Source organism: Pieris rapae, chromosome 11 (assembly GCF_905147795.1).
Source record: "Pieris rapae chromosome 11, ilPieRapa1.1, whole genome shotgun sequence".
Lineage (NCBI taxonomy): Eukaryota > Metazoa > Arthropoda > Insecta > Lepidoptera > Pieridae > Pieris > Pieris rapae.
This window is the reverse complement of record NC_059519.1, coordinates 10,209,614-10,236,166: the sequence shown is the minus strand read 5'-3', so window position 1 is coordinate 10,236,166 and position 26,553 is coordinate 10,209,614. Positions and strand designations below refer to the sequence as shown.

Sequence of the window (26,553 nt, the reverse complement as noted above, 5' to 3'; positions counted from 1 at the left end):
TATACAAAGTGTATTTTTTTTATTCTTTACTGTAGAAAACCATACATAGGGTTTCCTTATATAGCCTTGCTTCACTGTATCACAGTATTTTATTATTTTGAACAACTTGTTTCTATCATAGGTTTTAATTAAGCTACAACTAAAAGAACTAAATACCAAAGTAACAATAACATTGAGAAGCATTTTAAAATGCACTGAGCAATTATTGAGTCAACGTGACGTTGCTGGAATTAAATCGTAAAGATAGCATATCCTTCCAGTTTCACGGCACGTACGTCGTACGGCAGTGTCGCATTTGCCAGCGTCGAAGAGGCCGTGTCGTATGATTTATTAAGAAATAATTGTTGCCATGGCAGCCGGCTTCGTCGGTTCTACTAAAAGCTTTCCATTCTCCTTTGATGTCGACGTAGACGAGGAGGAACACAGTAGGGGCACACCTCATCTTAACAAACGAATAGGTAAGTTAATATAATATCCCTATTGTAAGTATTGTGGGTTTTTAATGCTTCTTCAAATAGAAAAACGTGGTTTTAGCCAATTCATATAAGATTTTAATTTAATTGTAAAGAATTATTTGATAACATTGTTATTAAATAATGATTTACGCAAGACGCTATGTTTTAGTAATTTCAAAATTAGATCTTGGACATTTTTAATTTTTTAATATACATCGGTTTTTAGCGATAAAAGTATACCTATTGTAAATACCATATGTTGAGGGTGCATCTGTTCGGCGAAGGGTAGTCTGCCGATCAATAAACTTGTCAGCTGACGTAGTGTAAACATAAGCATTTCTGGCACACTTTAACCTAATTTATAATGAAAATTTACGCATTGGTTTACCATATCAGGTCAGAATTATGTGTAAAACGCTGCAAATATTTATAACTTATATATTTAATACATAATTCAAAAGGTGACGAGAATACAAAAAGAAAATACTTAATTAATTGAAGTAGGTATTATTTTAATAATAACTAAACCAATAAAGATAGCACTTGAATAATCGTAATTGACTATGTAGGTTATTGATAAACAAGTGTTAGTTCTAAATAAATTTAGAAATTATTAATATATAATACTTAAAATGTACAATTCAAGAAAAACCATAAAACGACTTCTGCTTCACAAAGTCTAACACTCTGCTGTGATAGTTTTCTATGAGCAATAAATCCGTCAAATATGTTATCTTTGTTATCAATTTACGAAATTAGATGGCGGTATGGCGATCGCGTGCCCGCACTATCCTTATCTTAAATAGCGCCAGACTCATATGTCGGCCTTCCTAAAAACTAATATCTCATAAAATTTTATATATTCAGTTGAAAAACGCCTTGAATGGTGACGCATTATGTTATTGTTCTTTCGGTATTTTAATATGCTTTTTATGCTTTATTTTAATACTATGTTTCTAAGGATACTAGATGTAATTGTCCTACACGAAGACACTCGAGAAAAATCTAACTATAATGTCCTTGTTAGCAAGGACAATCAATATGATTAATGTTTGTTAATGTACTGGAGGAAAATCGTATGTGTATACATATTTTGAAATAGTAAGTAGTGTTGAATCAATATTATTAAATGCGCTTTTTTACCAGGTCTTTTGCTTATAATACATATTTGTATATATGTAGTAAACATGGACTTTCTATTGAACAAAATCGTAATGACCACTCATAATTTCAAATTTTTTGATTAGGGACTAGTTAGTAATGTTAATTATATTAATTAATTTAGTATGATTTTATCTAAACTCAATGAGTCGTGATACATGAATAAATTTAAAATAAAGAATAAAGTATTTCAGACAATCTCCCCAGTCTTTTGGTTGCTACCTACTTTACTTACTATGTACTTATTTGATCCGATTTTCTCTGATATCATTCAGATATGCTGTAAGGATTCGGAAGATACAATCAATAACTTATCAAGACATTTCTTTTGAAGTATAAAGAGAGAAAATTATGTGCTCTTTTACGGAGTCGACTTCGCCATAAAATGTTAAAGCTAGGTCTTAATTTAATATTCAACCTACAAGTAACATTTAAAGTAGACTTGCGTTTAAGATTTTAATTTACATTTTTTTTTAAATACAGAAATCCATTTCTCGAAATCATGTCAAATAAAATCTTTTTAACCACAGTATACAAGTAAATATCAGAATTATAAATATCTTCTTTATATAAACATATAAAATATACATAAATGTGTTCGAGTTCGTCATTAATTATTGTGGACTCTTGATGGCTTGTTTGCGATTCGTAGCCAAGGATTGTTCAACGCTCAATTAATCAACAAAGAGATTGCAAATAAGTTATTAGATCTAGCTGTCTAGAGCTTTTTAATATTATTTTGCAATGGCACTTAGGACTGACGGACCTAGTTTTATTATTAATATTACGCAAATGATTAATTTAGGAATATGACAATAATTCCCATATAAATTTTTTTTGATCAATACGCCAGAGGCGTTACCTACTCTCCATATTATAATTTATTTGTACTAGGTATAAAATTAATGATTTCAGCTAGGAAATATTTTGTTTAATTTGCATTTATCCTATGTATTGTTTTTAATTATATGGTACTTTAATGCCGAATAATAACAGTAGTTGCTTTTTAGATAACACTTCATATTGCAAAAGTTAGCTATGAAAGTAGGTCGGTATTAAATTTCAGTATAAACAATCATTCTACGCCACACCTTGTAATACTACGGGACTAACATCGTATCACTTATCAATATTTTAGTCACTTAAAAAGAATATAACTGAAAAACGCTTATCCCACTCCAAATAAGTAAGTACATATAACGATAGTTTGACAGATTGCTACTGGCGACGCGTGACGCGTTTGATTGTGTTAAACACAAAAGCGTGTATAGTTGTAGCTGTGCCAACTAGCGTTCAGTCGACAGGCAAACATACACCGAAACGCATTGTTCAAATGTAGTGAAAAGTAAAAAAAAAAACTAAAAAAGGCATGTTTCATAGACCACAGTGCTTCACCATAACTTACGACATCGATGTGAGTTCCCGCGCTTTTTTTAGTCTGTGATGTGGACATTTTACGAAAATTGTATTACGCGTAACTGTTGTATTTTTCAACATAACTACCTAAAATAAGGTAAATATATTCCCCTTATTGAAGAAATTGTATTTTCTAACAAAAACGTTACATAACGTTAAAATTGCAATGTATTATATATTATGGATATGCATATTATGTATCCTTATCAGATAACATATACCTAATCGCTTGTTTACTTGAACAGTAGGTAACACATATACGTACACACATAAATCTGAAAATAAGTATCTTGTTTTTTATAAATGCGTAGTCATTGAAATCTTAACAGAACATAGGATAACGAGGATATCTCATTTTCTTATATGTATGTGTATTTTTAACATAAATCTTTGAAGTGCGAATTATCGATAACAATAGGTTGTAAATTCGTCACGTACTTGTTCAATGGAAGTGGTCACGGTCACGGGGATTGATCAGACTGGTATATTATTCTGTTTATGGAAATTTAATTTATATATTTAACAAAAATAGTAACAGTAGTACACGATACGTGCATTAACTCGATTCAATGGATTAATTAAACCAAAATTTTCCATCCCGCAGCATTACAGACATAGTGATTACGTTTGATTACGTTAAAGTTGAAATCTAATCTAATATCAAACACGAAACAAGACAAGTGTACAAAAATTTATGTGAAGTCCTATAATATGATTTAAAATTTTACTTTAAAATGCAAAACTCCATATTAAAAACAATTTTTATATAAACCCTAATATGCATATAAAGAGTCCGTCAGTTGAAACTAGGCCACACAGATGATATGCTGATTTATAAATAAGATCTTTTACCTCTTTGTTACCGCGGAAAGCGTGATAAGCAGATTTATTTCTTAGGTCTTTGACACGCGAGCGCCATCCAGCGTGGGAGTTTGGCACTCGTTCGCGCTCGAAATAGTCTCCAAACTGCGATCTTTATCGCTATTCCAGGTGCTTCGTTGCCCTTTGTCGATATCTTGTTGAAGTTTATAAGGGAAATTTAGTTGAATACAGTATTACGAACTAAATATTTGACGAGGTACTCTTTAGGAGGATTTCATACGGCTCGTACGATGCTGAAACGAGGCAGGAGGGATCATACCAAACAATTCTTCAGAACACTCACTCACTCACTTTATATAAAACGCAAAGAGACGCAATGTCTCTGCGTAGAGAGAGAGAGAGAGAAAATCTAGCTGATCAGTAAGACATTGGACATTGACAATTCATGGTAGGTCAAGTATTTTCACGATGTTTATCCCTCAGCGTTCGAGCGAATGTTAAATGCGCACATAGAAAGTACTACGACCTCAAGGATGAGAGCCAGTTGCTATTAGACCAGCGCCGTCGATTTTAATAATATAATAAATGATGGTGCAAGTGATACAATATTTTTATTGTAGATATAATGTAATCAATAAACAACACTCGAGGCATTTGTCATCGTTTTAAAGTAAATTAATCTGAGTCAACAAGATGGAATTTAAGCCCGTAGAATCAATTTCACTAGCATTGTTCATTGCAATCCAAACAATGAATCGGCCATGAGCCATGTCATGTAGCGAACATTACGATCGAATTTTCGCGATGATTGTAATAGCTTCCGATAGCGGTTTAAAGTTACCGTGCTTATTTAATAACAAATAATGGAAGATGAATTTTGCCTTTCAATAAATGTAGTACCGATACGAAAATATTTTTAAATTCGCGCCAAACGTTTCCTTGAAATCATATGTTGGCGTAAATTATGAAATAAAACTAAAATGGACACAGTTTTCACTCGTGGAACTTTGATTTATTATTACAATAATGGTATTTTTTAAAATATTAAATTTACTTAGGGATATGTTTACTGTGTGTATGTGCACCATTGATGTGTTCTATGTTATACACATAACATTTAAAGCCGTAAAAGCGTAGATTTTAAGTTTTTTAGTACATAACAACATGGAACATTTTTTTGCTATGCTACCCCAGAGACTGTTCGGTTTTCCGGAATGAACAATTCGTCTTTCTGTGAATTCTCTCTATTTACACCTCAGAGTTTATGTCATAAGATTTTAATTAACAAATAAAAAATAGGGCTGGACACCTTCTTATCGCTTAGGGATCGAAAGATGGATATAAGCCGATTCTCAGACCTACTGAATATGCATACTAAATTTCATAAGATTCGGTCGAGCCGTTTCGGAGGAGTATTGGAACTAACATTGAGACACGAGAATTTAATATAACTATGAATATAAATATAGCGCTTTATTTTTCTTATATGGCTTTTAATTGAATTAAGAAATTTAAATTGTTGATTGTAAGTTTCCTTAATAGTTTTATTAATTAATTTAATGTGGCCTATATTTTACCATCAACGTACATATTATGATCATTATATTCCTGATAGTTATCGAAATAAATTAAAATGTAATTAGGCTGTTCTTTATTAACATACTTATAGAATTATAGTGAACCCGTGATTATGTAATGAAAACATACTATCACTAATCAAAGAACTTTAATCTTAGAATACACCAGTTATTAATATATTATGTAATAGCGAAGACGATTAAAGTAAACAATACAAACGCAAATTTACAAAATCCTATTTGCACTAGATTGTTTACTACTTACTTAAAGATGTGAAATGCATTTTAGTAAAAATTAGCAATGATTGAATTTTTGCTTTAGATTTGCCTTAGAAATGATGTTGTTGATTTTTGCTTGCAAGTGTCGTCATCACACTAAAGCCTAAAGAATTTTTGATATATTTATTTTAATATGAATATTGTTGGTTTATGTCGTCAATTTTTAAATCAAGTACACTTTTACACACTAACGTCAACAGAAAAGATGTTAAATGTATTCTAAATTTACATGTACTACCAGTTCGCAAGTCAAGGGCAAGAAAAACTGGCAAGAAACTCTCTGCAACTCTTTTTAATTGCCGACTTTAGAGTCATATAAATTGTTTCAACTGTTGCAAATCAGACTCAAGGATTAGATTCATTTAAATTATTTACAAATATTGTATAAAGCGTTATTTACTTATTTATTTACCTTTAACGAGAGTTTTGGTAATTCTCTAATCTCGCTTGGGAGTTTATTGCAAAAACGAATGTAATTTCCATAAAGGGAGTGGTTATTATTAAATTGTCTATCACATTAGGTTATTCATGAACGCATATGATGCATAACCATTTTCGGTTCAATAACCGAAACAATAATTGTCTTGGGTTGATAGGTTTAAGATGGTTAGGGTTAAGGTCTAAGATGTCTGAATATCCTAATAAACTTTAAAATTTGCAAATGTAGTTATTATTAAAAATAATGTTTCAATTTGAAATACAAGAGAGACCATTAAATAAATCATTTTCCCGAGTGTTAAAATATGAGTAATACAAAAAGCCATGACCAAAATATTCCATCGCTAATAAATGGGTCACTGTGCGATGTTTATGAAATGAGCTAACTGCAAGTGGCTATTAATAGCTCAGTGGATTTATTAGTTTTTCTCGCAATTAGATTGATTGGTACCAAATGCTCATTATTGGTGAATTGCGCAGTTTCAAGGCGCAGTGTGTGCAACGTAGAATACTTTATAACGCCTGTTGAATTTTTGTCAAAAAAATATCTAAAATTTAAGAGTATTTTTCTCACGTTTACAATGTAAAATTAAAACTATTTACATTGAAAAACCTTTAATGTCACGCTTACAAAATTTCTAAATATATTATAATATTGTTTCTCTATGAAAATGTTCAATATTCTACAATTTCAACAGCTCGAAGAATGTCGGATAAATAATTAAAAAAAAAAATTAGGTTGGCTATCGTAATCACTAAGTAGTAATAAGACCTATCGAATATATATAAATAATGCATAAAAATCAAGCCGTGCTAGAAGAGTTTCAAACAGGTGTTTGAAACTCTTCTCTCTCGAATTCTACTCACCTGGAGGTGAGTAGAATTTCGATAACACTTTTATTTTCAACACATAGATTATATGATGCAGGACAAACCCTCAAAAGTAAAAAGAAAAAAGAAAGATTTGCACGTAATTTGTCTATTAGGCTCGGGAACTCACATCGTAAAGAAAATAAATAAAACGTTTCGTATTCATCTAGGAATCTCTAAGCGGGGATAAAAAATGCGCCTTTTCTAGTTTCATTAACTGAGTGTAAAGTGTAATGTGGTTTTGTGAAAGTAGTGTGTGAATTCAATATGTCATCGCGAGGCCTCCAAGACGGGGCTCGATCCCCGCTCATCATCACCGACTCGTTTTTTGATGACGGAGGTAAGTTTTACATAATACATATTATATGTATAGGTAGGTATAGAAACTCCTGTAACATGCAAATGAAATATAAATGATTAATTTATGACTAATTGTTAAAATAAATAGTCTTCATCTAACGTATTACAATTATAATTTGAAGTAATTGATAAGCTGTATTTATTTAACTAAAAATAAATGGTTAATAATAAAAAATGTCACGAGAATCCTTCGAGCCGGATTTGAACCAGCGACCTATGGATGACAGCTTAACCTCTACAGTCCACCGCTCTACCAACTGAGCTATCGAAGGTGTGATTAAGTTGGCGAAATAATCAATAACGACATAGATTATTGTGTAATACATATTATGACTATGTTGTTATTGATTATTTTATGTACTACAATTGTTAACGTGCGTTTAGACATTTACAGCAGTTTCGTCACGACAACATTGCAATATAAAAATTATATTTAAGATCCATAATGAATTGCCTGAATATCTTAGTCAATTTTGCGTAGCATTTCATTCATACGCAATAAGAATTGACAAACGCGACATATATTAAATAGTGATTTTCATCATATTTACAGGAAAAATATTTTTTTCATCAGTTTTCTGTATATTTGATGAAAAGTTATTTTGTTGTCGATTTATAAATAATATTCACTGTTTGAAGGAAGTAATAAATCGTCTATCATCTGTGGTATGATCTCGTTGAGATAAATATTCCACATTGATGGAAAGATACATTCGGAATAAAAGTCTCTATTGTATATTATGTTACATTTACATAGCCATTGTTTACATTCGACGGGTCACCGCTCACTATCGCGAGCCATGGCGCTTAGGGTTGTCACTTTTTTTGGAATATAGCAAACCATTAGCTAGTCGGTACAGAATACTGATTAATAGATTTTAAAATCAGAATTCTAAACATGTGAAATATTCGAAAGGGTTGACATCTACGACATGACAAGTCCAAAACTGGATTTTAGGTTATTCTGCGATTATAAATTATATAAATTGAGTATAAAAACTCTGTTATTTTACTTACGTTACAGGTTACTTTACAAAAAAAACGTACCAATTTTATACATAGATATTTAACATTATTAGTACGAATAAATAAATTCTGTCTCAATAATGCCAGCCAACTTGCAAGGATAAACGACATAAATTATATTTAATAGGCTATCCTTGTACACATTTCGCTGGCTTGTTGGCAAGTTAGCCAGACATAGAACTGGTTTTTGTTGAACTTGTTATTTTACATTCAGTTGAAAGCATTTTTGGGGTTCCTGTGAACTATAAACACGATGCGACACTTATTATACACCGATAAGAACTGTACGTTGTAAATGCCGTAGAATGCTTGTGGATAGAAATACCAGTTGGTCGGCGAATGTTTAGTCGCCTTAATCTAATACCTGATTATTAAGCCTTTGGAAAATTATGTAGATTTTTTAGTTATGACTGAAGTATGATGTTGAATAAAGCCAAGTCCACATTTCAAGGATCGTCATGTTCATTAGTTGTTTCTACTACGTATTTGCGTGTTGTTGCGAGTAAGTAAGTGTGTTTGTAAGTGCGTGCTCCTATTTCACCATGCCTTCTGTTGATAGAGGACAAATCTTTGTTTTTAATTTATTTTATTATTCTTTATTACTCAAGATATCATATGGAACGTGGTGTACTAGTTGCAGCTCCTTACAAACGTTGTGTAAAACAAAAATTGCCGATTAAATATTGCTATTTTTAGTCAAACTATAATTATGACTGTTACATAAAGCTATATTTACAATTTTCCATGGCCTTTGCATAATTATAACTTACCAGTGGTAGCCCTATAGATTCGAATTCTTTGGCTGTAGTTTACATACTAAACAGTGATCTAAAGCGATTCAGTTATTTCGTGGACGCGGCGAACAGCGGACGCGACGCGGTATAGCAAATTTGTTCAATGTGATGTCATTTACAGATGTGTAGTGTTCTATTAGAAAATATTTCTTAAGTTTTATTAAGTTAGGAATATAAAAATGCTAGTTTCGGATAATGTGTATTTTCTAATCGAAAGTTGAAATATTGTTTGAAAAACGTGGCATTTTGTATTGGGTGCAATAGTTTTCAATCATTAAAAATCAATAGTTTGGTTATATACAGAAGTACCTATATACTTTTGTTTGTATAGGCATGGGCTTGTTATTAATTAATGATGTTTGTCGTAGAATTTTAATTTTTTATGTCGTTTGTTAGAATATTGAAGCGGTGACGTAGATGTCGAGAATAATAACTTCAAATAGACTGGTAGAAAACAATAGCGCACAAAAAATATAAATAAAGTAGATAAAAAAATATATACAAGTAAACCTGTGACTTTCTTATAACATATGTTATCACTTACGTAGACACATTTTGAGGACATAAAATATATACAAGTATAATTACTATGTAAAAAACAAGAGGTTTATATATGCGTGTATAAGTGCAAGTGAATGTGACTTTCTTTTATTTTCCATTTCGGTTTAAATTTAGGCAAATTTTGATTGAAGGCAGGACAATAGAAGTATGGGATTGTTCTTAAAAAAACATTACAAGCCAAATTGTATTTAAGTCAGTCAGTAAATAATTCAATAATTATTCCACTTTTTGTTAGTTGTGCAATAGCCTTCAAACGCAACATGATAGCAACTTTTTGCAAACACAAATTACTAAACGATTAACCTATTACACCTGTAATAATTCTAATTAATTAACCTTCAGAAAATAGGACGTTTCAACATAACATATCCTTAATATTATTCAACAATGTTTATTTACCTTATATATATTTTTATCATATCGTTTAATTGTGTTGCCAATTACTGGGAATATAGCTAATTGAAAGGCGAAACAAAGTTTACTGAGATATCAAGAATCGTAAATTGAGTGAACAGTTCGATAGGGTATCTTATCGTTTTGTATGGATAACCTCAGGCTTGGTGTATTGAATAATAAAATGTTGCATCATTGCTGACACCATTTCGCGTGGCACGTTTCAAGTTCATTGAAAGTTAAGGGATTCAAGATATGTGTCTTGAGACTACTTAATAATTGAATATCTAGTACTAGTACTATGCGTATTTATAATATGAAGTTCAAAGGTTATTTGATATTGGAAATGAGGATTGGACTATGAGTATGTCTATAAATTTTCTGTTGATATATTTTCTTGTATGATTTAAAATTTTCTTTAATATCGGCTCAAAAGTAAAGTTAAGATATAGGTATATAATATATTCGTAGATATTTCATTTTTGGAATTATATGTTGGTAATTTTTCTAAAAGAACTGTGTTGCAATGCTGCTTCAGCGTGCGAGTCTCATCCCTGAGGTCGTAGGTTCGATCCCAGCTTTGCAACAAATAACAATGGACTTTCCTTATATGTTTATATTTAACATTCGCTCAAACGGTAAAGGAAAACATCGTGAGGAATCCGAATGGCCTACTCCTAAAAATGGCGGCGTGTATCAGGCACAGGAGGCTGGTACTTGACTAGATTGATAAATTAATTATATATACAACGAAATGCAAGTTTTATAGTACACTTTAAATTTGGTTCAATACTGGGTAAAAACGAATGTTAATCATCCAGTCTGCCTGCAAACCAGTTAAAACTTTCTCATCAAGTTGTTCGTACTTTCCTTTTCGTCTGTTTAAATTTTAAACATGAGTAATTAGTATGGCTTATCTAGTCAAGTCGTATATAATATATAGATAAATAAGTCTTGCAAAGAAAGGCTATAATATTTTTTTCTTCAAAAGCCGGTATCCGATCCCATATATAGCAAAAAAATTCTTATGCAGAGAGCTATAATATGCAGAGGGCGTACAAAAATAATCATATTATATCATTTCGTTCCTGTGAAATTTAAACCAATCAATTAAAATATACAATATACATATATTTTATGAGCCTCATTCAAATAAGTATTTTTATATATTCTGGAAATAAAATATAGATATATATTCACACATTTTTAAAATATTCTAATAAAGATTTGTAATAGAAAATTCGAAAGCAATCTACAATAGTGTGGCTGACTGGGTCAAAATAGGTCTATATTGACTCGCCCTATTCATAAATTTAGTCATTTTATTGAGTACAAAGCTATTTACATAAACAATAATTCATCTTGATATTGTGTAGGTGTGGTAGGCGTTTCTTTGTTACCAATCTTATTGTTTAGAAATTAGTTCAATAATTTTTAATTACAGTATTATTTACACAATGTACTTTAATATTCATAAAAGTGAAAATCCCTAACTTTACGTATCATTTGTATAATTTTAAACAATACGTTTGACGTACGTGCTGCTACGAATACAATTTAATATCAGTCTAGGTTGTAACTTCTAGAAGATTTTTAGACTAGCGTCATACGTTTTACATACGTTGAATATTATCATGTAATACAATATTTGCGTGGGAGCGTGGAGACTCAGACTAATTATTTTCATATCATCTTGGTGGTTCATACATTTGAGAAGTTGATATAAATTAAATGTATCTTAAAACAATTTTGCTTTTACTAACATACTTTCTACAATTATAATATTAAAAAATAAATATAAAACTCCTGGTAATTGTTAGATTTTAATCGGCTTTACTAAACAAATTCAGGATATACGGAATTTCGAATTTGATTAAGAAAGAAAATTTCAAATACTAACATAATATACCTATCCGAAACTCGACATTTTATACTTATAGAAAATACGTTGGGAAAAACTATTATTTCTAAGCGAACAATTTCTTTAATCATGAGTGTTGATTATTAAATAACACAAAGTGCAGTGCAATGTACAGTTTCGATAAAGACTTGTGGCACGTGGCGAGATCACAGACGGGAAATGATCAACAGATTGAAGGTAAGGAATTTCACCGTGGTAAATAAACATTCATATTTATATTATATATAAAGCTATATCATTATATGAAACATTATTTATGAACGTATCGTAGTTTAAAGGATTTTTCTGAACAGCTGAGCAGTTTGAAAAATGCATGTTTATAAAAATTTATTGAGTTTTTTCAGTGAATTTTCTTTCGTATTTTGAATAATTACGAAAGAAACGCAACGAATATAATAATAACTGAAGTGTTTCTATTCATGTGAAGTAGAGCAAGCAACACAAGAGATCGCCCTTGAGAGCGAGGGGAAGTGGTACTGGATGGTATTGTCCGTTTCTATTATTCTTCCTTATCCACGTGACTGAAATTAACCACTCGGAGCTACGCTACATAGTGTTAAAGTCCGAGGTACAGAAAGCATACGTTTGTTAATTTCTGGACACGGGAAGGGTTTTAATGAAAATGTCAATTTTCTATTCTTCTACAATCAAAAACAAATAATAAGGACTGAATCGTACCGGTCCCAGATCTGGTGCTTTCTCGTTCAACGAACAAGTATTGTTACAAAGGTACAATGCAACAGGACCAAACTCTTGATATTTGCTATAATTTTTTATCAATATCGATTTTAATTATTTTTACACTTTTGAGTTATTAATTGTTCCTTGTGTTATATGAAAGTTTACAGTTTTATTAAAACTTTGTGAGGTTTTTCTTTAAATGTTATTTTGGGATTTATTTTTATTTTGTTGTGAAGTTGTTTGAAATGTTTTTTTAAATTTGGGAAATGTCATAAAATTTGGAGTACTATCGACATGTTTGCTTGGTGTCAAGTGAAGTCAGAAAAATCAGAAAGAAAGCTATTATAGCTTATTATATACAGTTTATGAAATTGTTAACGTTAGTGCGCCACTTTATAGATATGATGGCAAGTGATTCAAATGGTAAAATTATTTAAAAGCAAGGCACTTATTTTGCGTTGAAAAGTACCTAGTGAAACCGGAATTATCCATTAGCGGAAACACTGAATGAATTCTAATGGAGGCGGCCGTGAACTTGCCCCGACCGAGATCTTTAATATAATAATCTAGATTAATATTCACATTTTGCAAACTTTTGCTTTGCGTTTAATAATTTCAAGTATTCCAATCCTATTTTTTTTTCATAATTGGAATTACTATTACTAATTATTATTTATTATTGCAGGATGTTGATAAAAAATGAATCCCCCGCAATGCATTTTAAAGAACTTTACTTAGTACCTGTATTTTATTTAATAATTAGCTAATGTAGCATTAAAATCTGTTACGCAGTTTAAATCTTAGATATCGGCGACTTATCCAATTTTACACACTACCGTGTAAAATTGGATAAGTGTGTCTTTTATTATACATATTTTCTAGATAATTTCCCGAATATGTTTTCCTCGGAGGTATATTAACTTAAATTTATGTACAGTAAATGGTTTTGGCTACTCTGATGAATAGACACTACTACCTATTTCTTTTACAGCAAATTCCAGAGAGATGCCTCTTAATCGATTGTTGAACATTATTTCTTTAATGTTGTGTAGCCAGTGATCAGTGTGTTTTAACATGCAAAAAGGAATCGTGTAAAAATTAAATTCTTAACTATTAAAGACGATGAGAGTGACCTAAAAGCTTACTCGTGGAGATGACGCATCACAAATTCAAGCCGGCCTTGGGCCTTGGCATTCTGTATTTGTGACCCGTATTGCGATCAGCTGTTTTATATATTTTCTATAGCTTTATTCTTTAGGTCGATATCATACATAATATCTACGTTTGTTTTTTTAGTTTTATAGTTTTATATAGAAGGTTTAGAATAAAAATTGTATATAAAATAGTAATTGTGAGAACGAATTCAAAATAATTTTTATAAAACAGTTTGGTAATTTACTTTACCGATGAACCCAGAGCTGGTGTTTTCCTTGGTCATCGAAAAAGTATAGCAATAAAGCGAGGAAGGAGAATGCTGCCAGGTACACTGGCAGGTTTTTATTACATAGACATAGACATTATTAAGTCTTCCTAAAGTATTTATGTATTCCAAAGTTAGATTGTAAATAGATTTATTATGGACAACCCGTGTCTGTGAAGCAAAATAAAAAAGCCTGGATATTCTTAATTAGATTAAGTAAGCTATGGATAATCTTTTTATGGTTTTATTAAATCCGCAATGTTCGACTGTTTGTTACATTATGTAATTATTGCATATCACTTGTTATTTATTTATTAAAATTTACCACAACATGTCTAATGCTATTCTATAGTATATTTTACCAGCTATCTTTTCATAAATATGTAAGAATATGACAATTATAGTAATCATAAATGTTACAAAAAAAGTGTATACTTAGGTACACGCGTTATAAGTTATACACTTCTTTGGCGTAACAAGATAAAATAACAAGAGAGAATCTTAAAAAAAAATTATTTTCTTTGTTTCATCTTATTTTACGTTTGTAGAAAGAAGGAGTCTAACAATAGACACAAAATATAGTAATTAGTTTTCCCTAACGCGCCAAAAAAAGTATTACTTCAAAAATCACTAGCAAAACAGGGAATTAGATATCAGAATGCCGCTGTTTCTTTTTTAAATTGATCACGCTACTTAGGAATATGTCTGCTCTGGATAAGTAGTGTTTAGGTTTGTTAAGACGATGCAATTATAGGAATTTTACTCAAATTAAACTTGCTATTTATTACAGGTAGTGAGAGCCCGACAAGTGCAGTAGGGGCGGAGGCGCCCCGGGAGCTTCCAAATGAATTGTCGGCGCCCTACGAGGTACCACAGTTCCCTATAGAACAAATTGAGAAGAAGCTTCTCATACAGCGTCAACTCAATGTCAAGTAAGTATAGATGTGTTATATTTGCAAGATTATTCTGACCAATACTACTAAATTATAATTTAGTCAAATAATGGCGATAACTTTATAATAAGCATTTAGTAGCAGAGGAAAGGATGCATTTTCTTGCGACTTATAGGAATATTTTCTAGACACAAGAGTGAAATGAAACCTGGAAGTGGCAAAAAATAATAGAAATAATGTTTTGTCCACGCGTCTGTCAGATGTTATTAGCTTGTAATTGGATTAACCTTGGCGCGACAACCCTTACCGTACGCCAGTCGTCATTGCATTTCCGAACGCACCGTTATTCTTTGACTCGCGCCCGGTAATACAAGAGATTTTTTTTATTCGCCCCTCGGTGCCGGCTACGTCCTTTCGACCGAATTTTTACAAACTGTAAACTAGGCATTTGGCGGGAGTGTTATTTTTTTTAACATGGATGAGTGGTCGAAATAGTGGTGTGCGTAATAATTTTGCGATGTTTGGAAGCAAAGTCGATTGTCAAAAATGGATAAGACACAATCGGTATTTTGTTGTATTAATTTAAAAGATTTTTCAAGTAGAGATCTATAATTGATCTTCAGGTTTTCCAATTTAAAGTATATGTCTACTCAAATGATTGTTTAGTGTATATACAAGGACTTATCAAAATTAAAATCGAAGGAATCGTAGCCAGTGAACATTTATTTTGTTATACTTAAGTCAATATTGATATGTGTTGCCTGTAACAAGGTGACGCCTGACTTGTAATACGGTGATTAAACTGCCGGTGAAGATATTCAGGGCATCTCAGACAATTTAATCTATAATAGAGCACTATGACTGAGAGCAACAGTTGTGCTTTTAATTGGATTAAAATTCATGTTGTATCTAAGCGTTCTAAATAGTTCGAACTTCGTGCTTGGAAAATTTTGGCTTTAGTAGGTAGAATATTATAAGAGCAGTGTTGGTACTGGTTGGTCGGTTGGTTACTATGAATGGCAGGCACAAACGAATGTACTAAAACTTCCTCGTTCAGAAAAACTAATAAATCATGAAGGTTCTAAGTTGCCTATACAAATGAAAAAGATACAGAAACTGCTTAATAGTCTGCCTAGTGCCCATGCCACATTGGGAGGTTAAGATGTCAAAAGAATATGCAAAATTTTTTGTTGAATTCGCCCCAGTTTCTTTCTTGACTTGATAAATAAATGACGTCAACAGCACTTAACAAATCCTTAAATATTTTTAATTTAGGGCTGCAGAATGTGGGCAGTCGGCTCGCTCGTTCGCGGGTAGCGAGGCTGGCGGAGCGGTGTTTGAAGAAGCCGCCCGCCTAAGAGCTGATGATGATGACTTGGACGTCATACTTCCTCACTTTCAGCGAGTTGCCATCAGCGGAGAAGATACCTCCGGGGTGAGATTTCTGTTGACAAACAATGCCTTTTTGAAAGTATTTAACAGCAATTATTGACTGTAGAAAAACCCACCAAAGTATTGAAAGTAAGTATGGAGGATGTCTGCCTCTTACCATCACTATCTCCTACCCATGTTTTTTCAATGTCCATATACAAAATGATACGACAGCGATAGAGGAAAACTATTCAATAGCTGTGGTAGGCTTATAGTACGTTCAGAACTAAAGATTGGTTTATGATTTTTTATATCTAGGTGCCGCTAGAAGACTTGCAGCAAGCCTCCTCTTATCTGGTGCAAGCTTTAGACATCCGCAAGCGATACATGGATATCTCCAACCAGACCTTCTGCAGCATCACGGCGCGATTCCTCAGATCAATAGACCCGGAAGCTGCAGCCAATCATACACCGATTGTTAAAGCACCTCAAAGACATATAGCTGGTAAGTTTGACTCTATTCAGATAGTTAGTGTATAGTTCGACTAAGAGTCCTTCTCCAAAGGAGCGTACCAATTCTTAACGGTCGGCAATGCACTTGCGAACTCTCTAGCATTGAGACACTCTGATTTTTTCGGTAACACTTAACATCAACAGCTTCTTAGCCGTTTGCCCTCTAAGAATAGATTTGTATCACAATCCATCGTAGTACGTATATAAGGCTGTGTATCGATCGAATATTGTTCAATGTTCTCATTATTATGTAGGGAATATGGCCATGTTATAATTATAGGCGCTGATGTAGTTTTTTTGGAAATCCTTTAGTCACCTGTAACAAACCTTTTACGAGAATAACATTTCAGATCACATAGTCCACCCCCCTTTCAAAGACAACAAAGACCCGTGGGAATGTCCGATGCCGGAGGCTAAAGACTATAAAATCAAGTCGGATGCCGGAGTCTTCAACCTGTACAGAGACGAGGAGTGCAAGGAAAGAGTGCCGTATGAGTACGTCACCCTGACCCAGTATATACAGGACATGAATGTTATGTGCACGATGATCGCTGATGGACCGTTGTAAGTGATTTTTATCTTAAGTATAATTTAGTTCAAGTTAAAAAAAACAACATGCTTTGTCTTAAGCAAATCGAAAGCCATCTCAGTTCTACCCTCAAAAAAATATAAATTTTAGGAAATCGTTCTGCTACCGTCGCCTGAGTTACCTATCATCCAAGTTCCAGTTACACGTACTTCTCAATGAGTTACGTGAACTTGCGTCACAAAAGGCCGTTCCGCACCGGGACTTTTATAATATTCGGTAAGAATAATTACATATATTTTTGTAAAAAAAATTCTATGATATTTTGTTTAAAATTTCTAAATTAGTTTAACCGGTTCTTCTGACAGTTCTTAAAGTATTAAAACTGTATGGTATCCCATAATTTGATAAAAATCGTGTATTTTCAGTAAAGTAGACACACATATACACGCGGCATCGTGTATGAACCAGAAGCACTTGCTTCGCTTTATTAAAAAGACGCTGAAAAATCATGCTGACGAGGTAATCTATAATCATACAATTTAATTACCGTCATTTAATTTAAATTATTTGATAATGTTGTTGAAAAAATAATAAAAATAGAAATATAATTGAATTATTTCCTAGGTGGTGACACTCCACAAAGGCACACCGATGACGTTAAAGGCTGTATTCCAATCAATGAACCTAAGCACATACGATCTTACGGTTGATATGCTCGACGTACACGCAGTAAGTAAATACGCACACACAAAAGTGGTTTACAGGCAATATGAGTAGCAGATAGAGTGATTTTTGTTAACATAATTAAACATTTAAAATAATAATTTTACGTTTCTGCATTGTACAGGACCGCAACACGTTTCACCGATTTGACAAGTTCAACGCTAAATACAACCCTATCGGAGAAAGTAGACTTAGGGAAGTCTTCCTAAAAACTGACAATTACATGAATGGAAAATATTTCGCTAGGATAATTAACGTAAGTAACATTTAAATATTTGAATAAAATAATTAATTTTATAACGAAAATATTAAAGTCCCAGCATAGATCCTTGAAATACTGGGAGTATTCCACAATATCATATAAAAAATATAATTTTACCCAGAATTTAGCACAGCACTTTCGGATTGTAAGCAAAGTACTTTGTAAATAGTAAAGTAGACATGTCTTTACATAAAAAATAGGAAGTATTTAATATATCAACTGGTATGATACACGTTACGCATGCTATACTCCATCAAACGCTTACCTTAGGCCTAATTCCCATGTACAGTTTATATGTATGTTACATAAATCTACGAAATTTTAATATATTTATTATTTTGAAATATGTTAGGAAGTAGCAGCAGACTTAGAAGAGAGTAAATACCAGAATGCAGAGCTCCGTCTGTCCATATACGGCAAGAGTCCCACAGAATGGGCCAAGTTGGCCAAATGGGCGATACAGTATGACGTTCACTCAAATAATGTACGCTGGCTGATACAAATACCACGGTTATAGTAAGTATTTGTTTAATAATTTAATTTACGTCAAAGTCGAAAAAAATAGTTATTAGACTGTTTTACTTAGTAAATCCCTAGGGTTTCAACAAATTCCTTAAGAGAAGATTCAAGTCATTTTGATTTTACTTAAATATTACACCAATTTAATTTAAACTATTATATAAATTATAAACTAAACCCTAAATAGTGTAATAATTTTAATATATTTTTCCATTTTTCAGTGATATTTTCAAATCGAACAAGATCATGAACAACTTCCAAGAATTCTTGAGTAACATTTTCGAGCCTCTGTTTGAAGTGACCAAAGATCCCAATAGCAATATTGAGCTTCACAAATTCCTTACGGTAAATATTTTATGTTTTTTTTAATGAATTGCTTAGTGCTGTCACGTAACAAACAAAATAAATATAACATGGTTTTTCTATGTTTTGTAATTTTTCATATATAATTGACTATATTACTATATATTTAAGCTTAAGCAAGTTAAATAGTTTGGAAAATAATAATATAGTGTGCAAAAAATGCCACATAAACGGAAAATCATGTGACAGAAAATTTAATTCTTTTTAAAATAAATTATGTTAGACTTAAATTACTTATTAGTCTTACATGATTCTTTAATAAGGCATCATGTAACATAACGATCTAGCTAACATGTAAAGAAATATCACAGATAATTTGTAAATTTTAACAAATAAGTACATTATTTACCGATAAGTGGATTCTGATTTACTATAAGTAGTTGTAGATTAAAATTGATAAAGCTTGTATTAATTTATTAGCTATAAATGTCTCACAGATTAACATTTCTTTTCATTATTAAAAATGATTAAATCTCTTAACAAATACAACTAAAATTAATATTTCACAGCACGTAGTCGGATTCGATAGCGTGGACGATGAATCGAAACCGGAGAATCCGATGTTAGACCCAGACGTCCGCGTGCCCTCGCAGTGGGACGACGAGGAGAATCCGCCCTACGCCTACTATCTTTACTATATGTACGCTAATATTACCGTACTGAATCACTTCAGGAAGTAAGTGTGTTTTATTAATTTCTAGTCTCACTTACTGTTCGAGCATCTCTCTAAACTTACTAAACTAAACTGGCGTTATGTCCCGTTAGTATAGACGCAGGCACTCGGCAATTACATTATGTAGAATTAATTTCACATTAGGATACGTCTATTATACGTTAGTTTAAGGCATCCCTCGCACCCAGGAAACGTAAAATTACAAATATATTTTGTGCCACTGTTTCATATATCTCCGCTAGTTAAAAAATAGACAATTATACTTCTGTAGAAAGACAATAATACCTTCGTTATCGCCACGTAGAATATGATTTCAAATTGATCGTTAAAAAAATTATAATGATTTAAAACGCAATTAATAATTGAGTACTAATATTCTTATTAAACGCATCGAGTTCTGTGGAGGAAGCATGCTCCACCTCCTACCTGAAGGATCCCTTCATCAGTTTAACTACTAACCCGAAAGCCCTAGTGGCTAAGGTCGCAAGAACTAAGTGCGTTTCACAGAATGGCGTCATTGCAGTGATTGTAAGTGTTGCTATAGTTCTATAATATAAAATTAAATTTTAATCCAGGGAACAAGGTCTGAACACATTTGTGTTACGACCGCACTGTGGTGAAGCCGGTCCAGTGCAACATCTCGTCTGTGGGTTCATGCTCGCTGAGAACATCTCGCACGGATTGCTCTTGAGGAAGGTGAGTTATATAGAATATTTATTTCTATATTGACTGAATAAAATTAAAGGTGTTAAACTAACGTTTGAGTTTTAACAAATTATAATTTAGCGGCGTTTTAAATACTAAATAATGGTTTTACAGCGATTTAAATTATTTCATAACTTAACGATCCTGTACTATATCTGGGAACAAAGTCATACAAATAAATGCATATATCAAAGAAAGATATTTTCTCCCTATTTGATGATTTAAACATTGTTAAGTTTTTAGGGTAACAGTCGTAAGAGTGGTTTACGACTTTGTTCCCCGGGGCAAGCGATATAAAATATTTGGAGAACAATCATCTTAACATCAAAACTCTTTCGAAGTTCGAATAAAAACTAACCTCTGCATAAGAATATCAAAGTCATGGTCAAAAACCATTTATTCATATAGATAACACAATATACATTTATGGACATCAAAAAAAGAAATATATGTATATGAAATGCGTATAATTTTACATTTACCTCCTGCCAGTTCTCAGATCAAGGGCGTAATACGGAAGAGAAGCACTGGCAATAATCTCTCCGCCACTCTTTTTTCTTTTACACAACGTTTTTGAGGAGCTGCAACAATAACACCACGTTCCACATGATCTTGAGTGATAATTCTCTCTTTTAATAATAAAAAAAATTAAACGAAAGAATTTTCCTCTGAGGGAGGCATGGTGAAGGAGCACTTAAATTCTCGTAGGAACAACACGCAGTATCGAGTCTGAAAATACCAATGTTTGTTTATATTGCCAGGTGCCAGTGCTGCAATACCTGTACTACCTAGCCCAGATCTACATCGCGATGTCACCTCTGAGTAACAACTCCCTCTTCCTCAATTACCATCGGAATCCGCTTCCGGAGTTCCTGGCTCGTGGCCTTTGCATCACACTCAGTACTGATGATCCGCTGCAGTTCCACTTCACCAAGGTAAGGGCTACCGCAGATTTAGTATTGAATGACCTCCTTTTTTTTAAAAGAAATTGGGTCTGTGTGACTGAAACTGGAAGAATGTGATTTTTACTTGGATTATTGTGGGTTTTAATTGTGCCATTATTGTTTTGTATGAACAATAAAGGCAATAAAGGCACTTTAATATTCCAGGAGCCTCTAATGGAGGAATACAGCATTGCGGCGCAGGTGTGGAAGCTCAGCTCGTGTGACATGTGTGAGCTGGCACGGAACTCGGTGCTCATGTCGGGCTTCCCGCACGAGGTAATTCTATTATTTATGGAATTTTCTATTTTCATTAGTCAATTGCCAAATGGCAATTACGATTTTTTATCTTTCATTGAAAGTCAGTAGCATTACCTTGATAGAAATCTTCCACGAATCACGATCCACTTCACTGGACACTTTCTTTTGCAAAATAGCGACATGTGGAAGCGTATACTGGTGGTGGTCTTGTCTTGTTTAAAGAAAGACTATACTTCCGCTCAAAGGCCGGCAACGCAACCACCAAAATGGCCGCAATGACTGCCTTTTTTCTTCTTTACCCCCCTATAGTATAAAATCGCCTTGTCTTGCAGATGAAACAATACTGGCTAGGTCCCACCTACACAAAGGAGGGTGTGGCCGCAAACGATATAACTCGCACTAATGTACCGGATATACGTATCTCTTTCCGATATGAGACTATACTCGACGAACTAACCAATATATTCAAGGTAAGAAAACTGCCATCAATTAGATTTTAGTTTTGTCTTTTATTTAAAATGAGATAACTTCACTTTCTCCCAAAAGTTTAGTACAGGTGATTATATCTGAAAAAAAAAATGTCTCTGAAATTTCAACTATTGAAATTCGTCTAATCGGCCCTATAATGTACTTTTTCCTTCTTTTCTCACATGAAGTAATAAAGCCAGTTCTGAGTATAAAACATATAATTAAAAATCAAAAACAATTTTTCTTTTCAAAGATTAGGTACAAATAAATACTGTTGAAATAAATCTTTAAAGAGATTTTCGGCGATTTCTATCCAATGACACTATCATACATTTAAAACTATAGGTTTTTTGCATTGTGGTAATTTTTTTGTGTATGTGTGTGTTTCACGATTGAGTTTTAACCATTATTGTTGTCATCTATTTGCATTTGAGAAATACCGTTACAGGACGGGATGTCGACTTGCTGAAACCGGATGGGACGCGTGCTTTGGTTATCATTTTGTTTAATGTATAAAGAGCAGTAGATGAAAAATAAACTTAATAAAAGCAAAACTAGACTGAATATCGGAATCATTTTGTTTTGTAGAAATAAAGCATCAATTACCAATTAAAGTATGTTTTTTGCATTCATTCGTTTGCATTTCATACGATTTTTTATAAATTTCAATGATTTCTCAGTGAGTGTGGTTAGTTAATATTTTTCAAGCTAAAAAGTAAAAACTTTTGATCTGCTGCTCTTTATAAATGGTTTTATAACTTCTGTAGTTTTGGATATATTATTATATTTCATTTAATAAACACTTCATTTAATTGTAATTTAATCAATGTTAATTTCATTGTCTAACATATGCTGGTATATTTATGGTTTAAGAAATCATTTGCTATTTGGATTTTAATATCGTATTGATTTAAGAAAAAAAAATATTGCTTGGGCTACTTTTGGGATGATGTATACTAATGTGATAATTGGGTGCGAATCAAATTGCTTCTGAAATCTTTTTCATCAATTTTTTTAATGTTTCATATTTTTTTATTGATTTAATAGTTAGTAATTATTGAAGAATCGAATTATAAAGAAGAGAATCTCTCAAAAATTGTAATTCTTGAATAACAATATCTGGTCCCTTTATAGTGATTTTTATATCTCCATTTTCATCAGTGTCAAATTGTGCCTGCGGTTATAAGATGTAATCTTTTATATATAAAAAGTATATATTAGAAGCTAGTATATATGGGCTATTAATTGTAAACGATGTAAACTTATTTTTTTATTTCGTTCCAAATGGCTAAGTTAAGTTTAACAACTTCTTGCTGTCTCCGCTGACTGTAGATTGATAATATAAACTATTTTTAATACATTCAACGTGTCATTGTGTATGTTTTAAAAGTGCTAATGTGTGTCTATAAGGCTTATGTTCTTGTGTGTATTGCATGATTTTACGAACATTGCGTTAACTAATTATAACGTATTTACTAAATTTTTTTTCAAAAAATCGTTACAATCATTGTTTATACATCCTGAGACATATCTTAACTATGTTCTGCAATAGAAACATGTTATCAGTACATATAACTTGTAGTTATATTTATTTATTTTTGTTTCTTTTAAAAATATTTTTTACAAACATAAAATTATTCTAACGTGCAATTTAAGTAAACTTAAATATGTGCTTGAACTTTTTGAACATTTCTTGTTGTTCACATTATATATATTATCTAAGTACTTATTATGTAGATGATTTTATTGTATAAATAATCAATTTCGTACAGGATTATACAATTTATCTTAATTAAATCAATGTTACCATGTTGTTGGAAATAAAATTGCTACTAAATATCTACTATTTTTATTGAATAAAGTAAACGTGTTTTGCTAAGGAATTTAGTATATGTATTTATTTATATATAAATATACGTAAATAAAACTTTTAATCTATAAAATAAAATGTTTTTGACATTAAATGACATAAAATGGTGCATGGTTCCTTCATTGGTCTTCATTGGTCGGGCTCGAGCAGTCGATCGGAGTCATCTGGATAAGCTCCTGTTGGGTCGATTCCATGTTCATCCAAGATAACCTCCCAGAAACTTACCTTGAAATCATTTGTCGAAATCCAAGGGATCTTTCCAGATTAAACCAACATATGACATTGACAAAATATACTTTATCAATAATATATGATGAATTAATTAATTCCTAGCACTATAAGGAATTTTAAGAAAATAGCGAGGTTAGTCGACATCACAGGAGACCGAAGAGCTGGCTACCTCGGATAAAGAATTAGTCTAGCTATTCAAAGGGGGAACGCTGCCAGAATCTTCGGAACCTTGCCTAAAGGGACTCCTTTTAATAATGTAATTTAGTTATTACTAATTATATTATATTATTTTGTAAGGTTTTTGGTGTTAGGTTCATTGTTCTAGTATTTATTAATGTGGACGATTTCCCCCATTTTGATACACATCAAAATTTAGCCTTTTGAAATGTGCACAATTTTATATCTAAAATAATAATTAACTTGATATTCTGATTTAGATAAAGCGGAGTGGGACACCAATCCCTTGTTAAGGTAGTCTGAGAATGCCGAGTTACCCAATATCCTAATTTTACATACCTTAGAATAGTGAAAATTATTAATAATTAAACTTAGGCATTTTACCGCTAAAGGCATGATATATTTAAATACATTATCTAGTTAACGGTCAACTCCAAAACTTACAATACCACGTGTACTAAAGATAAACCATATATGTTAGCATGGTTGCCATTATGACACTGAATATTTCGCAGCCATGGTAAAAAGTAGTATTTTCTTGACTTAGGGTCCTTCAAGAAATGAGTGTAACAATTTTTAAAATGCCGGCATCGCAATCGCGAGTCCTCTTCCATTGCGAGAGTCCATGGGCGGTATCAGTTGACATTAGGTAAGCCTGCCGTTTACCCCCAGTTCTATAAAACAGTATTAAGTTCACGTGTTATAGTAAGGCCTCCTAACTTCTAGCATATTCCTGACTAAAACACATGTTTGACCTGTTTAGAATTCATTATAAATATTTCTTTATAGCGAAATAGATTGATGTACCATTCAAATTTTCTGTCTGTGTTGTGTTAACAGGTAAATAACAATTTATTAAACTGAATATGGCTTTTTATAAATGTTACTTAGTTTATAAGCTACTAGGTTTTTATTATTTATTTATAACCTTCTCCTCTCATTGTCATCATTGCGTATACATATACCTATAACTGAATTATAACTTCAAGTTCACCTTATTTGCACCAGTAGTAGTTTCAGCACGTAAGTTGGCCAGATTTTGCATGGCTTTCACTTGCCTTTATTTAAGTAGAGAAACTTTTAACGACTTGCGCCTTGAATTACACTGCCCAACTTATTTGCCGTACTACACTGTATATATAGTATATAATACAGTGTAGTACGGAGCTTATTATATATATAAGCTCCGTACTAGTTAGCTGTTATTGTGTACGGTATTTTCCAGGCGAGGCAGGCTTTTCACGAGCCCAATGGAGTCCCGGAACCTTCCACTTCCGCCTCTTGAAATAAACGTTCCAGTTGTCAGCCTCAAGCGACCTTTACGTATGTGACGTAGCCAAAGCAGAAATAAACTGGAAATTAATATTAACTATGTTTAGATTAGCATTATTATTTGGGTTTTATAAAATGTACGTTGTGTATAACGACATTATTTTTATTTTAATAAATGGATTAAATACTTATCAGTGACTTTCATTTTTAATCAACTTATATGTCTGTAAAAGTTAATCACCGTGAATAATATCAGAGATACTATCTTGCTGTAATTATGAAAAGAAAATAACAAGCAAGATGTCTCAACAATTGTCATACAACCCAATAAGTAAATGTTAAAAATTTAAACCTCAGTAAATCGGGCGGACCCGTTCTAATCATATATTTTTATATGAAGTCAAAATTTATATAAATTTTGACACAGTGTACTGAAAACCTATATCTACCAATTCTCAATTTTTTTTATAGAAAACAGCTTTTATTGCACCTAGAGAACATTAAACGTACGTAATATACCATATATAATAATAATTACCACTGTAATAAAATGCTAGGCAACCTCTTTTGTTTTTAACTCTACATCCAAAAATAAAGTCTATTAGCCA

At 32.1% G+C, this 26,553-nt stretch overlaps 1 protein-coding gene, 1 long non-coding RNA gene and 1 other non-coding gene across 12 annotated transcripts; 2 read left to right on the top strand and 1 right to left on the bottom strand.

The window, feature by feature from the left end:
* Nucleotides 1–281: 281 nt before the first annotated feature.
* Nucleotides 282–26,136, top strand: LOC111003939 (AMP deaminase 2). 10 transcript variants are annotated; one of them, XM_045630213.1, is made up of 18 exons: nucleotides 282–458; nucleotides 14,965–15,106; nucleotides 16,343–16,502; nucleotides 16,757–16,943; nucleotides 17,302–17,515; nucleotides 17,631–17,756; nucleotides 17,906–17,999; nucleotides 18,105–18,209; nucleotides 18,328–18,459; nucleotides 18,818–18,981; nucleotides 19,206–19,329; nucleotides 19,857–20,023; nucleotides 20,596–20,716; nucleotides 21,487–21,660; nucleotides 21,835–21,945; nucleotides 22,260–22,397; nucleotides 24,934–24,967; nucleotides 25,899–26,136. In XM_045630213.1, exons 1-17 carry the CDS (start codon nucleotides 350–352, stop codon nucleotides 24,964–24,966), a joined length of 2,301 nt encoding a protein of 766 aa, XP_045486169.1. In that variant the 5' UTR covers nucleotides 282–349; the 3' UTR covers nucleotide 24,967; nucleotides 25,899–26,136. The 10 variants fall into 10 exon arrangements, with proteins under 10 accessions (XP_045486169.1, XP_045486168.1, XP_045486172.1 ...); XM_022274706.2 differs by lacking the exons at nucleotides 282–458; nucleotides 24,934–24,967 and adding exons at nucleotides 2,901–3,030; nucleotides 7,189–7,358; XM_022274705.2 differs by lacking the exons at nucleotides 282–458; nucleotides 24,934–24,967 and adding exons at nucleotides 2,903–3,129; nucleotides 7,189–7,358.
* Nucleotides 7,565–7,650, bottom strand: Trnay-gua. Its single transcript is given in 2 exon segments — nucleotides 7,565–7,600; nucleotides 7,614–7,650. It is a non-coding gene; the product is annotated as a tRNA-Tyr (tRNA).
* On the top strand, nucleotides 9,261–12,151 carry LOC123689561. The gene is made up of 2 exons (XR_006750517.1): nucleotides 9,261–9,321; nucleotides 12,003–12,151. It is a non-coding gene; the product is annotated as an uncharacterized LOC123689561 (long non-coding RNA).
* Nucleotides 26,137–26,553: the final 417 nt, after the last annotated feature.

Bases quoted from the DNA above. Each gene is read 5' to 3' on its own strand.
- LOC111003939 (XM_045630212.1), top strand. From the start codon at position 350: ATGGCAGCCGGCTTCGTCGGTTCTACTAAAAGCTTTCCATTCTCCTTT. The intron at 15,107-16,342 runs GTAAGTATAGAT...TTTTTAATTTAG, and splicing joins CAGCGTCAACTCAATGTCAA to GGCTGCAGAATGTGGGCAGT. The intron at 22,398-25,898 runs GTAAGAAAACTG...GGTATTTTCCAG, and splicing joins AACTAACCAATATATTCAAG to GCGAGGCAGGCTTTTCACGA.